Source organism: Apteryx rowi, unplaced genomic scaffold, assembly GCF_003343035.1.
Source record: "Apteryx rowi isolate R43461 unplaced genomic scaffold, aptRow1 scaffold_18, whole genome shotgun sequence".
NCBI classification, from domain to species: domain Eukaryota; kingdom Metazoa; phylum Chordata; class Aves; order Apterygiformes; family Apterygidae; genus Apteryx; species Apteryx rowi.
In genome coordinates, this window is record NW_020448085.1 from 4,816,729 (window position 1) to 4,832,381 (window position 15,653).

Here is a 15,653-nt window from a genome sequence, read left to right on the forward strand (position 1 = left end):
CCTTCAGATTCTTCTCCAGCAGGAACGTTCTTCTTCCAGTAAGAAGCTGGTGCCAAGGTGCCAGATATCTGTCACTTGGCAAGCAAAACAATGTTAGTGTCAGCAGTGGCTGCTTGTTTTTCAAGAGGCAACAGCATACCTTAAATTAGCCTGCTTCATCAGCAGGTATTGCCTTAGGAACACACTGAGAGCTCCACCAGAGAAGAAGCTGTTGCATCATGGTGCCATTTCTGTCATGACTGAGATTTTGAAGTGAATGTGTTTGCTCTACAGTAATCCCGTATCCCCTATCAAGAAACATTATTTGAGTCAAGAGCCACAAGGGTTTAATTGACTTGAGCAAACTGTTGCTGATTTGACATTCCAACCCCCTGAAGCATCCTTGGAGATAATTGGAATATAAGTACTTTAGCATTCACACTCAGGATGAAACACACAAGTCACAGCAGAGGCAAAGTGCTGTCATGCAGCTCCCAGCAATTGCTGTTTTAGCAGTTGCTCCTCAAGTTAATTATTGTTACTCAGTTTCCATTTGAAATGGAGTCTGCTGGCTTCCTAAACAAGCTGTCACCATGTCAGAGACATTTCCTCCCTTGCTGCCAGTTAGCAGAAGCTGATACAAAGAAATTCCAGAGTAATGACAATGCAGCTTGTCTATAGGGATCCTATACACAGCTGGGGGTATGTTTCATAGGGTCCTGAAACCTCTTTAGTGAGGGAGGCAGCACGACCTTAGTTAATGGGTGCTTCTTTCATGGAGCAAATTAATTGTGGGCATGAGCTGGGGAGAATGTAGCCTGAGCTGTGTTGGTGCAAGGGAGATGCTATGTCCTTGAAAAATTAATCTGCTTAGTGGCTGCACATTATGTCTGGGCCCAACCCAACTCTGAAGATTGGGCTGCTGCAGTAGAGATGGCCTTCCCATAGTTGTGCATTCAGCTTAGCCAAGATAAAGCTGTACTTCACGACCACAGTGAGCAGCACATCACTGGCAGCATAATAGTTTACTCTGTGAAGTTTCAAGTCCTTGAAAACAAGAAGGCATGAGAGCATTTGAATGCAATTACAACAAATGGGTTTTTAATGCCAGAGGTGTAACTTAAAAATGGCTGAACCTTTTTTACTGAAACTTCTCACAGTTCAGCCTGAGGCAGATAAAGAACATGAAAAATTTCAGCTTAGGTAAACTTAAACATTGTAAAGTGCCAAGTAATCGAGAGAACAATTTATAAGCAGGGATTTAAGGTGGCATTTGTGCACAGTGCTACTTGCTCTTACTTTAAGAGCACTTGAAATTGTCTTTCTCCCTTCCTTTTATTTTGTTTGCTGTGGTTCCTAGAGTGTGAGGTCAATTTATAGTGTGTGACAGATCTGGAATATGAACTTGTTCACTATCAAGGTTTTGGTTTATTTGAAGTGATCCGTAGGATTAACAAGCTTTTCAGTTTACTTTTTTGAGTAATAGGTAAGTCTAGAGCAATGCTGGTCAAACATATACCAAGATAGGCATCTTCAGACAGAAGTTAAAAAAAAAAAAAAAAAAAAAAAGTCAAGCTAACCTGCTACAAATTTTATATATAAAAGAATAAATGAAATCTTCTTTAATATCATGTAGTTTTGATAACTATACACTTCATCCTGACAACTGAAATGCAGTGCCAGTCTTATGTTTTTAAGAGTTTTCTGTAGTCTCTGTATCAGTACAAGAAAAGCTGTGCCTCTGTTCATGTTAAGTCTTGTCAAACTTTTTGTATATGAAACCAGAGTTCTGAGGTTTAAGCTCTTTGGTGCTTCTTTAAAGCAGTTTATGGCATCTGAAACCACAGAAGGTGTGTGTGTTTGTGTGTGTGTAGTGGGAAGAGAGCAGATCAGAGCCTTTGGATTAGTTTATAGATAGCAGAGGCTTTAGCCTGTTGGCCTGCCTTTGCATCATCCTCTGGGATAAGGTCTAAAATCTGGGATCTGAAATCAGTTAAGGACTCCTGAAAATCCCCTTCAAGGACTGTTAGTTGAAAATTTGATCATCTTCTATTTGTAATTATCACTAAACCTGCTCAGTTTAAAAGTGTTCAAGGGAATTAGGCATTTGTATTTGACTGAAAAGTCAATGAGAATCTAGTGTACAGCTGTAAATTCTGTCTTAAGAAAACACGAACCGTGTCAATTTATGAGCTGGACTTATCCTGTACAATAAAAGGTATTTAAAATTTCACTTTCCTCACTGCAACAACCAAATGAAAGCTGAATATGAGAAACTCCTCAGACTAATTACAAACTGTGGAAATAAAACACCATTCACCTGCAAGGGAGCATGTTTCTTTAGGAAAAAGTGGCATTACACTGACCATAGGAACTGAAACAGAATAAAATGACTTTGATCCAAAACTCATTTCTTTTATTTGCTCTCTGTGTAATACTAAATTCCCAAACCTTAATTTTTCTTTATTTTGTAAGCTTTTTTGAATGTGATCACGAACTGACTCTCAACTTCCAGACTTTTTTTTATATATATATATATATATATATATATATATAAAATGTGTGTGTGTATGTGTGTATTTAATCATTGCAAGCACACATCGCTGTTTACCACTTGATTCTTTACAGATCATATCCCCATAGTTCTTGTCAGTTTTCCCTATTTTTATCCCCCATTCTTTGGCTCTTCAGATTTTTCTTACTGCTTTTTGTGTTCTGAAGTAGCCTAAATGGAGCATTTCAAGGTCAGGTTCCTATTCCCAGCCATCTTTCCCTTCTGTTAAAGGATCATCCAGAAAAAATAGCAGGAAAGAGGTAGAGTTATTGGGTGTACCCAAGTCAAACTGCATGCTTTAGGTGGTAGGTTGACACAAGATTCAGATATGATAGACTGGGTCTATTTTTAGCAATCATGCTCTTGGAAACTTTTTGAGGGAGAAGGCAAAGAGGGCTCAGGACAGAGGTTCAGCATGAGCTGGAATCAAAGGCAGTGATTAAGGAATTGAGTTAGGTTTCAAGTAACTATTCCAAGTGCTCTCAGTGACCTTTTGCTTGCTCACTATTATGTCTTTTGTGTCTTTTAGTAATCCAAAGATTGAGACTTTTTTTTTTTTTTTTTGCTTTACAGAAGAAGATTCCCCTAATATAGCTGCCCTTAATCTTCACAGAATTCCTTCAGCTCATTTTTTGCCTTCCTTCATTAGCAGTGAGATCTTAGATCTCCAAATCTGATGCTCACCTTTAAGAGAACCATAAAGAGGAGGTCACGGAAGATGAATCATTGCGATTGTTCTTTTCAGCTGTGGATGCTAGTTTTTGTTCATTTGTCAAGATCTTTGTTGCTGCTTGTCTGCAATCAAAGGCTTCCTGTCACTACTTGCTTTAGTACTGAGGGCAAATACGTCATTTGGGCCATAGCATTGCCCATCAGGCACCCCTTTGATAATGCAGCCTTGGAACTGCCATTCATTTCTCCACACACCATAACAGCATGTGCATGGCTAACAATTTCATCCTTACTGAAAACTGCACACTGCCATCCACACCAAAGCAGTAAAAACAGTTAGATATATACACATGTGCATACACACTTATATGCAAGCATTTGTAATGGTTTAAATTTTCAGTACTCCCACTATACTGATGATACACAAGCAAATCAGTAAGCAGAACTGTGTAAGAAAGGGGGGAAAGGCAAACTTACTTGGGGGGGGCAGGATGATTCGAAAAACGCAGAATCTCTTAAATCAATTCAAATATTATTCAGCCTGTTGTACTGAACATGTATTTCATGTATGAACATACTTAATCCTATTTGCATGTTCATGTGTGTATGTATTATAGAGGAAGGCAAACCTGAACTAAAAGGAAGCTGCCAACCTTCAGCAGAACCTGACAGCAACTTTATTTGAGAATAAAGAAATTCCTCCCTTTATGTGTAATGGGACAGGAACATCTCCTAGCAGGAAGACCAGTCCAGTCCTGCTCCCTCATCTTCACACAAAGAGAGGGGATCTGAAGCTTGGCTCTGCAAATGTCATCCTTTGATGAAGGTCATGCTTGTGTGAATGAAGTTCTAGGCAAAAGAACAATTCCGAAGTTTCCTCTTTGGAAAAAGTTTTAGAAAGAGACAGATGCAACTGATCTGCTGTTACAGGTTCTTTGAACAGGAACACAGGGCAGGGCAGTTAAATATGGCATATTGGCAGCCATGTGTTTTGCACTTTCCAGTGAACACATACCAGACTAAGATGGTTCTAAAAGGAAGGATTGTTCAGTAAACAGGGTTTTTCGGTGTGGATTTTAATTTCTGTTGCTATTGCAGTGCCCCATCTGACCATGGGCAAGTTGCTTGTCCCAGTCTTTCAATGTTTGTTCTTCTCTGTTTTGGGACGGAGCCTGGAAAGATGATGATTATTAAGGATTAGGAGGTGGCATGTTACTCTGAGGTAAATGCCATACAGACGACAGCAGCAGATGGCTCCAAGGCCATCTGCAATGCAGTTACATGAGCCACTTGAGCAAACAGCTTATAACAGCATCACTGCCAGCTTAAACCAGTCTGGGCCTAGAAGAGAAAGCATTTGTGCTCTGGAGCTAGCAGTCTGGAGCTATTCTGTTTCCTTGAGGCAAAGAGATCTATCAGTGCGTATAAAGTGCTTTACAAAGGTACCTAGAGGCAGGGCTGGCAAAGCACCGATGTCTGCTGGGATCTGCAGCTCTTTTGGTGGTGGGCAATAGCAGAACAAGTCCCTGAATCCTTCCAGGCCTTCACGCTTACTCTATGTACTTGTGTGGTTGCTGTCACATTTCACAATTTTGAAAGTGTTTGCTGTTTCTGTACACCTGCGAAGGAAACAAATAGTGCTGCTGATGTGTTTTACAGTTAGGGACAGAATCTAGTGCATCTTATACAACGACATGCTGGAAGTCTGCAGCAGAGCAGGCGATTGAACGCAGGGGAACCCCAAGCCATAGGTCAATGCTGAAGCTGTTGGATTGTTCTTCCCCAAAGTTAAGGCCCCTGCTTCCCCCACATACATTGAGGTGCTTGCACTCTGTGTTTGCAAATGGTTTTATTTTTTCTCCAGTCTAGAGCTGGAAGTAACTCTGAGCAGAAGGGCTGGAATGTCTGCCCTTGGCAGTCCTGAGCTGAGCAGTGACGGTCTCTGAGGACCAGTCTTGTTTGTACAGGAGCTTGATTAAAGATGTGTGAGAGGTTCTGTTCAAGGCATGGAAAGCCCTTGTCTGTGTTTAAAATGCTTAGCAGAGTGTTTCTTCCTCTGCCATGGTGCTGAGTAGCCAGAGCCCTGTTTGATTTACACAGTAGAAGTAGCGCCTGTGTACTTTAGGGCTGGAGTCTAACAGCTACGATAGCATGGGCTTGAGCTCTGTTAGTGGCAGAAATGAAGTCTGACTGCAGCATTTGAAAGCAAACTTCATACTGCTATGATAGGCAAAACTAAAGTTCTGTATCTAAATATTTCCAGGCAGAGAGGTTTAAAATGATTTTCCAGTTGCTAAAGACCAGTGTGTTTGAATTCATACAGTGTTTGCAGTTGCCAACTCAAATCTGAATCCCAGAAGGAGGTCCTGTTTTGGGTCTGGGCCCAGAAAAGAAAGGATTTGTGAATTTTAGGTTAAATTCTGGACTTCTAAAGAATATGGGGAGTTTTTGTTTGTTTATTTAAGAAGATCTGAGGGTTTGAATTTAGCTGTTTCTAGTTCTTGTGAATGCTGAGACTCTCAAAATCTGTTGACTGTTACAACAACGTAAAGAGACAAGTCTGAACTCTGCCCTTTAGGTAACTCTCTAGTTCTGCTTGTTGCCTCAAGGATGCAGCGAAAGGTGCCAGCAGTGTGGGGAAAGGAACATGGTTAAAATGTCATAGAAGAAAAAATTGGTTATAGGTGGGTCTACCTGCTCTGCTACTGCATTTTCATCCCACGTTAACATATGTGGCTTTCTTTAAAAAGCAGTTCTGAAGCGTGTTCTGTTTTCTAAGCTAGTGTCCATGCGTGGAGTAGTATTTGCTTGTACTCATGTGACTAGTCAGTACTGTCTATCCCACAGGCAGCTTGTTAGGATCATGACCTTGCTCCTATTTAAAGTATCAGTGGGGGAGAGCCAACCACAGAGGAGCTGCATGTGTAGTTTTTGGCAGAGTCTCAGGCCTAGGTTCTGCAATATGTACAGGAATTTTTTCCCATCCTGTTTCTTTTTAGTTTTCACTTTTTACTGACTAATAAAAATATAAATATTTTTCCCTAGACCTTTGCATGAAAAAGGCCCAAGAAGGTTGAGAAGGCTACTGGCTGGTCCAAAGTAACATCTTAGAGGAAGGGGAGTTGTAGTTAGGTCCCTGTGGGACAATGATTCAATGGGAAGATGCTGAGGCACCACTTCTGTTCATCAAGTTACCACTTCTGTTAAGTTCAGTCAGAAGAATCCTTGATCCTTCTCTGCTTATTACACTTTCTATGGCACTCTTTGCATGGCTTAGTTCAGCTGTTCTGACCAAATTTGCACTCAGTAATTCATTCTAAGCTAAGACTCTGCTCTCTTCTTGTCCTTCATACCTGGGGTGGGCGAGACCTCAGTTGAGTCCCTTAAATTTAAGAACAGGGTCTGTGTTGTATCCTGACTGAGCTCAGTTGTTTGCTGGCAGTGAGACTCATACAGCACATGTTTTTTTGTCAAACTGTTTCATTCCTTTGAAGAACTAGCTGAAGTTCAGGCCATCTCTCTGGTAAAGATGGTACTGATAAGTCAGGTCCTGAGCCCTTGTCTCTGAGGTGTGCTAGGGGCTGTGAAAAAACTCTTTCTTGCCATCATATCTCCTGTAAGGTGTTTTGTTGTGGAGGGGCATGGCAATAGGTCTGCAAGGTAAGGTAGAAGAATTAGGCCTGGTGAAGTCTGCTTTCACCTTGAGGTTGAGTATGTTGCTAAAAGAAGTAGTCTGTGACAGGAGTTTCACATGCTGTGATTTCCTACTCTCACAGTGCTGTACATGAAGGATAAAGTATGTCCTTGCAGTAGAGTATGATGGAGCACTGATTTATTTGAATGCCTGCATCCTAGGCTCAAGCTAGAGCTTCAGGTTGCTGAGCCTCTAACTTCTTTTCCCCAAATCCCCAAAACTTCAATGGCTGTAGGGGCATACTGCACACGTGCACATGTATTTGTGTGCGTGGAAGCTCTCATACACTGGAGTAAAGCAAGACAGCTCATTTTGCAAGACTGGGACATATCAAAGTAAAGTTAGTCAGTTGGCAGCTATGAATGTCCTAGCTGTAAGATTTCTATCTGCTGTGTTGAAGATAACCACAACCATTGTTGGTAGCAGTAATAAGGCTTTAATGCTGTGAAGGGAACCAAGGGGATAGCTGATGGTCAGCCGGAAGGATGCATGTCTGCCTGAGGTGAGAGGGGCCAATGTAGTACTACCTAGAGACTGAAATAAAATGAGTGTCAATTATGGGGTGAGCCGACTCCTTTGAGGCCTGGTGCTCAGCTGCCTTTCTGCCTATCTCATTTCACTGCAGCACTGAGAGATCACTAAAACTCTGTCATTTAACCAGGCCTATTGGAAAGTGGGATAAAAACAGATTCTTGAGAGCAGAATTGGAGAGAGACCCTGGAGAAAGGCCTCCCATGAATTTGGGCTTTGTGGACAGAAAGAGGGAGAGTGGGAATAGATGAAGAAATGAGGTTGTGGAGCCTTTGGGTTTGGTAATGCAGCGACATGGTAGCCAATCAAGGCCTGTTAGAGTATCCAGAGCAAAACCACAGGTCCAGGTTGCCCTCTGCTCCTATGTCTGGGGTTGTGCACACCAGAGCTTGGCATTTGGTGCCTGCCTCTTGCAGCTGTTCTATTTCATATGTCGTATGGGATGTAAATCGTTCGGTAAATGCAAAATGGAAGACTGGCTGGGAGGATGATATGAAGAAAGAATCAGAATTGGGATACATGTGGGGAAGGAAGGCCCTGGCTTTTGTTTCTCATGAGGCATGCCTAGGCCCAGGCCCGTTGTCTCTGTTTGTTACTAAAGGTTTGCTTCAGTTTCTCGGTTCAGTAAATTGCTTCTCAGAGAGCCACAAAATCCTTCCAGCCGAATCTCATTTTACCCCTTTTGCTTTGCAAAACAGAGCATGATCCATGAGTGTGTCTAAGCCAGGAAACAACTGATAGCAAGAACAAGTACTTCCTTGGCTTGCTGCTTTCCCTGGATTAACTAGGATTTAGGAGGCGCACAGTCTGTGTACATTCAGTCAGTTCCCTAGAAACCACCACATACCAGTGTCTTGCTCTTATCTCTGAACTCCATGAACAAGCAATCTCAGCTGCTCAGCACAGATTGGCAGCTCTCACTTGTCCAATAGATACTAAAAACCATGTCAGCCCGGAAATGACAGTGACACAACAACGAAGACATTATCTCCATGGCAAAGTCAAAGGCGGTTTCCATGGTGATGGAGAAGCTCCAGGCTGCTAGTGATGCAGCTGCTGTGTTGGATGGAGTCTGTAGCCTCTTTACAGAGACTGCTCCAATAAAGCTATTATGTGCTTCAGTAGTCCTTGTTAAGTTGTATCCAGCTTTGGGACGTAAAATGAGGAATGAGGGGAAGGTTTAAACTGACTGGAGTGCTGAGCTAAAAAGAAAATGGAAATAGAAGGGTTCAGGTGTTGCGAGTCTTGGAGCATCCATAAATGACAGATGTATAGGGCAGCTTGAGCGCATCTGATATTCTGGTTAATGCTTTCCTGTGGTATTGCCCACCAACATTAATGGCTCCTAAAGTTTTTATTTCAAGTGGGAGAGTCAGGTTTATACCCCCAAGTCTTAACTCCTCTTCAAAATATTGCTCCTGGCTTGGATCCAAAATCAGAATGGATCTCTCTTTCCATCTTGAGACTAGAAATTCCCAGGGGGTTGGGGAAAATACATGAGCTTGAGACTTCTGCATCTCAAGTTCTAAAGTATCTCACAGTTCCCTTGCCCCTTTCTTTTGGGAAATAACCTCTCCTTACCTCAGCACAGGTATGTGAAATTTTTTTAGAGCTCCTCCTGCAGGGTCTTACAGCCTGTGCTCTCCCTTTGTTTATTGGTAGGACAACAGGCACAATGTCTCCTGATTCCTGTATTCGAACCATGTGTTTTTTACATTAGCTTTGTTCCTCTATCTGCCTGTGCTTTGTGGATGCTGCAGCACATCAGTAGGAAGCAGGTATAAAAATGCTCAATTAAAATGATCATTTGATGATTTTGATCCAGACTTTTGGTGGTTTTAAAAATCAGTTGCTCTCTTCTGAGCTAGATGCTAAGAGATTTGTGTTCTGTCTTTCAGGTGGTGCAGGGGACCGTGAAAAGATGCCTGTCAATCATGAAGCTTTCCTGCTCATGGCTAATTCCCAGAATGAAATGGAAGATTGGGTGAAAGCCATCCGACGGGTTATATGGGCTCCATTTGGTGGAGGTATTGCAAATAGCTCACATGCACATAAATTAAAACATTTGCCTCAAGGTAAAACATATTCTTGTGATACTAGGATATATGTAACACTGTAAAATCATTGAGATGCCTAGATAAGCTCTTGGTTGTCTGGAGTGTTTTACAGACAGGGATTCTGGACTGCTTTTTCTGCCAGGGATGGAGGGGAATGGGAGGGGAGGGCACATCCAGACTGTACAACTGACTCACAGTCAGAAGAGGGTGGTGATTTCTAACATTGCACTATTGCTAGTCCTCAGTGTTTTACAGCTATTTTTTTATCTGTTCTGTGAGTCTTTCTTATCCCTGTGGAAATAAAGGAGTGTGTCCAGTTTTCTGTTTTCTGCCTCACAGGCAGATGCCCATCTTTAACTTCCATACAGCCAGAGGCAACACTTCTCATCTGGCTCTTTTGGGCCCATTTGGGAAGAGACTTGGCATCAGTGAGTGTATTGTCTGAAGAAGAACAACAGGGTCAGGCTGAGTGAACACCTGTAAGAATACAGCTGTTGACAATTCCTGTATTTAAAACAAACAAAAAATTCAGACTCCCAATATTGATGTTATACTAGAGTCTTCAAATTCTCAAGTCAGTAGATTAGATAGGAAGTGTTTTTACAGTTAGGCATAGAGCAGGAGTTCACAGATGTTTTCTGCTGGGTATGCTGCTGGTGGCTGCAACTCCTGGCTTTGTACTGGACCCTGGACCCTTTGAGTGGCTTGTGTGCTACTGTTAGAGTTCATGCCATTACATGCAGATAATGATATCAACCTCTTTTGGGAGGTGCAGATAAAAAGTGCCAAATAAGGGTTAGGTAACACTGTTATTTTTGCTGAAATGAAGTTACTGTTTTTCCTGGGTCTAGGAAAAAAAAAAAGTAACCTTAATGCAGTTGGAGAGACTGGAACACCGCAAGGTCACTAAGGAAACCCAATGTTTATTAGTATCTTTTATCTTGTTTTTTTCTTTTAAGTGACTCTTGTGATTTTGAGTCTCTGGTAGCAGTTCTTGGTTTGTCTGGAGAAGATACAATCTCCACTGATGATGTCATTTTTTCCTAGGCCCTTCTTTCACTTAGCAGAAAGGGTGTATAGAGAAAAGGCAGCTTGTACCTGATTCTAAGAGGTCCCATGAAGTGCTGTTGTATTATGTGCAAAACAAGCCCTTTTCATTAGTGGAAACTGATCTATCATGATTTCTCCTCAAACATGAGTATGTGCATGTTTTGCTTTCCCTCTGAAGTACAGTCTACAGTGGAGGGTCTTTTATATGCTGAGCCCAGTGCAGGACCCTGAAGTTCCTCCTGCAGAAATTAGTACTTCTATAATCACTTACAGCAGCCCTTATAGTGTGTTTTACAACTTTGCTGTGTGCATCAAATATATGCTGTGAGGAAAAAGGAGACATTCAGTGACTGCAAGTGGTACAAGTTTCAGCAACAGCCTCCTTCTTCAGGGCATGATGTTGTCAGTGCTGCTGGTATCAGTGCAAAAATTTGTTCATGTTTTTTTGTCAATCTCTTAGAGTAGCTCCAGACCAAACATCTTTTTTTTTAAACTATTAGGAAATTAAATAATTAACAATCCTAAGATTTTTAAAAACAAAAAAATGAAAATGACATAAAACCAGAGATGGATTTCTTTTTATTTTTTTGTTTCTTTATGGGGGCAGTATTGTGCAAATTAATCTGCTCTTTTTCTCTAACCTTCTTTGCAAAGCTGAGGGGAAATTTTTGATTTTCCTTTTAAATGAGGGCAGATATTCTTATTGGAATCATTTGATTCCAGGAACTGAAGCTCTAAGAACTGTATGAAATATCAAAAAGCAGAGAATAAAATTATGAGAGCATGGGAGCACAGCAATGTAGAGGGAAATAGGGCAGCTGCTGTTCATTGCTGTATTCAGTTGCTGCAGGCTTGATCCAGTTCCTGTTGATGTCAGTGTAAAGACTGCTACTGATGTTGATGAGAGCTGGCTTAAGCCCTGTAGGAGAGAATCATTGCAATTTGCAGAGCTGGAAAGAATTGCAATTGTATATTGAGGTTTTTTCCTTCTTCTGCTTTATCTATCTGTGGATGAAAACTACTCAAGAACATAGGTACATCCTGGGCCTGGCCTGAGCTCTCTGCCCTAATACTCAGATACACCAGTCTAAAGCTAGCGTAGCTATATCTGCTCTGCTCTGCAGTCAAAGCTATGTAAACAGATTCTTATGCTATGGTTTCATGGCTACTATGAGTTGACTAAAGTGCTAGCTGCTGTCAGAAGGAGTAGTCTTTCCCCACCTTGCAATCATGTGTCCCCACCATGTTTCATTCTGCTAATACTGCTGATTATGCAGCTGTACAGTAGGAAATGATCTGGCAGAAAACTGACATTAAAAAAAATATATATTTTTAGGTGGATTGGCTCCCTGGCACAGCTAACCATGCAGCTGCAGGACAACAGTTCCAGCACAACAAGGACACTGGGGAGAGATGATGGGGTGGAGGAGAAGTGATGGGGTGGAGAGAGATGATGGGGTGGAGAAGAGCTCACTTGTTCCTTCTAATTGCAGCCCTCACTTAAACCGGCTTAAAAGAACCATGAAACTGCATCCTGAGTCTACTTTCACTTCACCAAATATTTATAGGAATCTCAATCACTAAGAAATAGTTAAGACTTTCAAACCTTTGTTTCTAGATGATTTTAGCAGGTTTGGGGAAGTGATCAAACCTACTCCTCCTCCATTAACATCAGAGCAGAGCAATTTCTTTGTGTATGAAATCCCAGCTTAGCTCAAATGTGGGAGGACTCTAAACATAGCTGTCTGTGTTTTAATTGAATAATTTGAACTCTGCTAGCACTGCTAATTTGAGAGCCAAGTCTTATCTATCGACACTTTTTAATATACGAAGCTAAAGGAATGGGGGAGGGGGAGGAATTAAAAAGCAGGCTTCATTATTAATATGTAAATATCCAGCCCTGGAGAAGGTTGATATGATGTAAAAATGAATTATGCCAAGATAAAAGGGGAGGTTTAGCCACACTTTAATCTTTGCTGATGTATTGAAGAAACTTATAAATCAGAAAGGCTGAGGGTATCTTCTTACGTGTTGATGCGGGCACATGAACTATGCTTAAAGGTGAACAGCAAAGGCTTCTTAAAATGAAACAGAAAACTCCCCAACACTGCTGAAGATCCCAAATCATTAATAAGAGACACATTTAGGCTTAAAAGCCATATGGAATGTATGCTTTGAAATACACTTCAAATGTGGCCTTAAAATAAAATCCAGGGGTTCCTAGTCTTTTGAAGAAGAGATGTCTTGTTTATGGAGAATATGATTTTTAACAAGTTTCCCTGAGTTTCAGGTTCCTGAATTCTTGAGTCTAGTCCATCTCATTCAGAGCAGAGAGTTGAAAGTAAGCTATATGTTTTGATTTTGTCTTTAGGAATAGTTTCTTACAATGGCTTGATAAAAGTGTGTTTTGCAGCACATTCTGATGGAGGGTGATTAAAGCTGTTCCCTCTGATCTTTCCTGACTCCACAAGGGACAAACTTTGCTGAGTTTACAACACTGAAGCTCATAGAATTTTTCTTTATTTATACCTACAAAACTGAGGCAGAGCCCTTACACAGCGGGTCTAAGCACACCCAGGCTGACAAACACATCTAGAATTACACACACACATTTAGAATTAGCACCTTGCCTTTCTTCTCTACTACCAAGAAAGCCCTTCTTTTTATCTGGAGCATCCCTTTGTGCCCTACAGTCATGCTGTTCTGTGGCAGCTCTTTAATACGGTGTTCTTGTAGCAGTGCCACAGTGTTTCAAGCATAGGACTCCTGGCCATGAGCTTGGGTGAGAGTGAGACTGCCTGCATCCTCCCAAGGTGGATGTGTAAAAGTAGTTGGTGTGGTGGTAGTAGGGGAAGGGGGTCATTACCCCTTCTGTAAGTGTGCAGAGGTGCTGCACTTCCAGTCCAAAGAAATGTAGCTACTTTTAGGTCACCCCTTGCCATCTGTTTACCTCTCAATTGGTAATTGGTACCTTCATTTTTTGTCTCGCAGAAGACGTAAAATATAATGTGTCTGGAACTGAATTTTGGGTCACGAGGTACAAAGCTGAGTTTTTGCTGCCTGACTTAAAAGCCGAGAGGTATAGCTCTCTTACTGATCAGCACTGCATGAAGACAGAATCATTCTGTGTAAATTTTTGTGCTATGCCTGTGTTTCCCTCTGTTTACTTATTCGTTTTTGCCAAGAGCAGTTCCCTGCTCCTCTGCCAGAAATGCATGTCACAGCCCCTTTCTTTTCTCCATTATTTTATCCTAATTCTTCCCCCTCTTTGTCCTAAGTTTTCATCAGTTCCTTGTGATGGAGGGAGGTGAAGCAGTTGCAATGGATGTGCATCCTTTAAGCAAACAAGAAGAGCTTTACCCTGAGACGGAGTAATTATTCTGGAGGAGCTCTGTGAGGGATTTCTCTGCTGTGGAGGAATAGTCACTTTTTAACTGGTGGGAAGAAATGTCCACTGGGAAAGCCACTCTATTGTCATTAATTCCAGTCTACTTCTCCATATAGATAAACCTGGATACATGGATCCTTTCTACCTCTGCCAGCAGAACAGTGTGGGGAGTGTCCTTACTGGCATTCTGGGACCATGTCCAGACCATGACTTGTACTAGGGGAGAGCTAGGAAGTCTCTGTGGTGTAATTCACTATCCAGGTTTATGTCTTTGTTGGTAATGGGCCTAATTAGGAACCCTCTTTTACATTAGTAAGTGGCTTTTAGATAACATCTGGATGAGAGCAAAACATGACTATTTGGAAGGGTCATATATTGTTCTTAGATGCATGTCTAACAGGATGATGGACAGTTCAGGAGCTAGGATATTATGCTGGGATTTGAGAATCTGGGATTTTATTCCTGTATCTGCTACAAACCCTGTGACCCAGGGTGAGTCGTTTTACCTGTGTTGTGTCTCAATTTCTCCACCTGTAAGATAGGGATTTCCCAGTGAGACCATTATGAACACAGAATCTATTAATGAATTTAGGATGTTGAGATACCACAGTAATAAAGACTAGGGAGGTGGCTTCTGGCATCTGTTCAGTGTGAAGACAGAGAGGGGGTTCCTGTTCCCTGTCTTGTTAGAGGGCTCCCCCAGAGCAGCAGTATCAAGTGAGATTCCTGCCTGGACTGTGCAGATCCCCTTCAGTAGATGACAGGGTAGGTTTCCCTTGCGCAGGCTCCTGCAGGTGTGTGGGGAGTGACACCAGGTGTCTGCTGTGTGTGACATGTGCCATTATCACTGTGCAGAGACAGCTGGTGCCTGGTGCAGCTTATCAGTGTTTGCTCTTCAGTGTTGTCTGGTGCGGGGAGATGGGCCTGACCAAGGGGAGAGGAAGAGAGAGAAGATGAGGGTTATTATTTCAGATATCTGCCTGGGATGGGGGCAGATATCAATCATCTGTGAGGGTGCTGGTTAGCCTCATCCCAGGCAAAGATTACCCAGACAGAAGTTACAGACACTTTTCTGGATATAGCAACTGAGGCACAGAGCAGAACTAAAGTTTTGAGTGGGTCTTACTGCCTTGGCTGCTTACAGCAGAGAAAGTTTGAAGTCTGTTGCTGAGATCTGAATAAGTTCTTTCTTCTGACTTATCTCCCTCAGATATGTCTGGGGCCTCCATTACTGCTCTTCTTCTAACATATTCTACTATCATGATGCAGCCTTGAGGTAGGTAAAGACTATTGTCCTCATTTTTTTTAAAGGAGGAACCTGAGGTATTGGGCAATCAAATAGCTTGCCCTAGATCATGTTGACTATGCAAAAGAGCAGCTCTGAAGGCATCATTCAGCAAGGCAAATAGAATCACAACCCTGGCCTTCAGGAGAGCAGACTTTGGCCTATTTGGGGCTCTGCCTGGAAGAATCTCATGGGAAGACGTGTTCAGGAGAGCTGGTTGTTTTTTGAGGATCACCTTCTCCAAGCTCAAGAATGGTCCATCCCAATGCACAGAAAATCAAACAAAGGTGACGGAAGGCCTGCATGGATGAACATGGAACTCCTCACAAAACTCAGACACAAAAAGGAAGCATACAAGAGGTGGAAGCAGAAACAGATGAGCTGGGAGGAATATATTGACACTGTCTGAGCATGCGGGGATGAGGTTAGACAAGCTAAAGCCC

The 15,653-nt window shown here is 42.0% G+C and overlaps 1 protein-coding gene across 1 annotated transcript in view; it reads left to right on the forward strand.

Moving 5' to 3' along the window:
• ARHGAP22 (Rho GTPase activating protein 22) overlaps window positions 1–15,653 on the forward strand; it is a 181,483-nt gene that overhangs the window by 127,862 nt on the left and 37,968 nt on the right. The window contains exon 5 of the mRNA XM_026061341.1: window positions 9,329–9,505. Within this exon, the coding sequence (XP_025917126.1) occupies window positions 9,329–9,505 (177 nt within the window). The remainder of the gene's footprint in view (window positions 1–9,328; window positions 9,506–15,653) is intronic.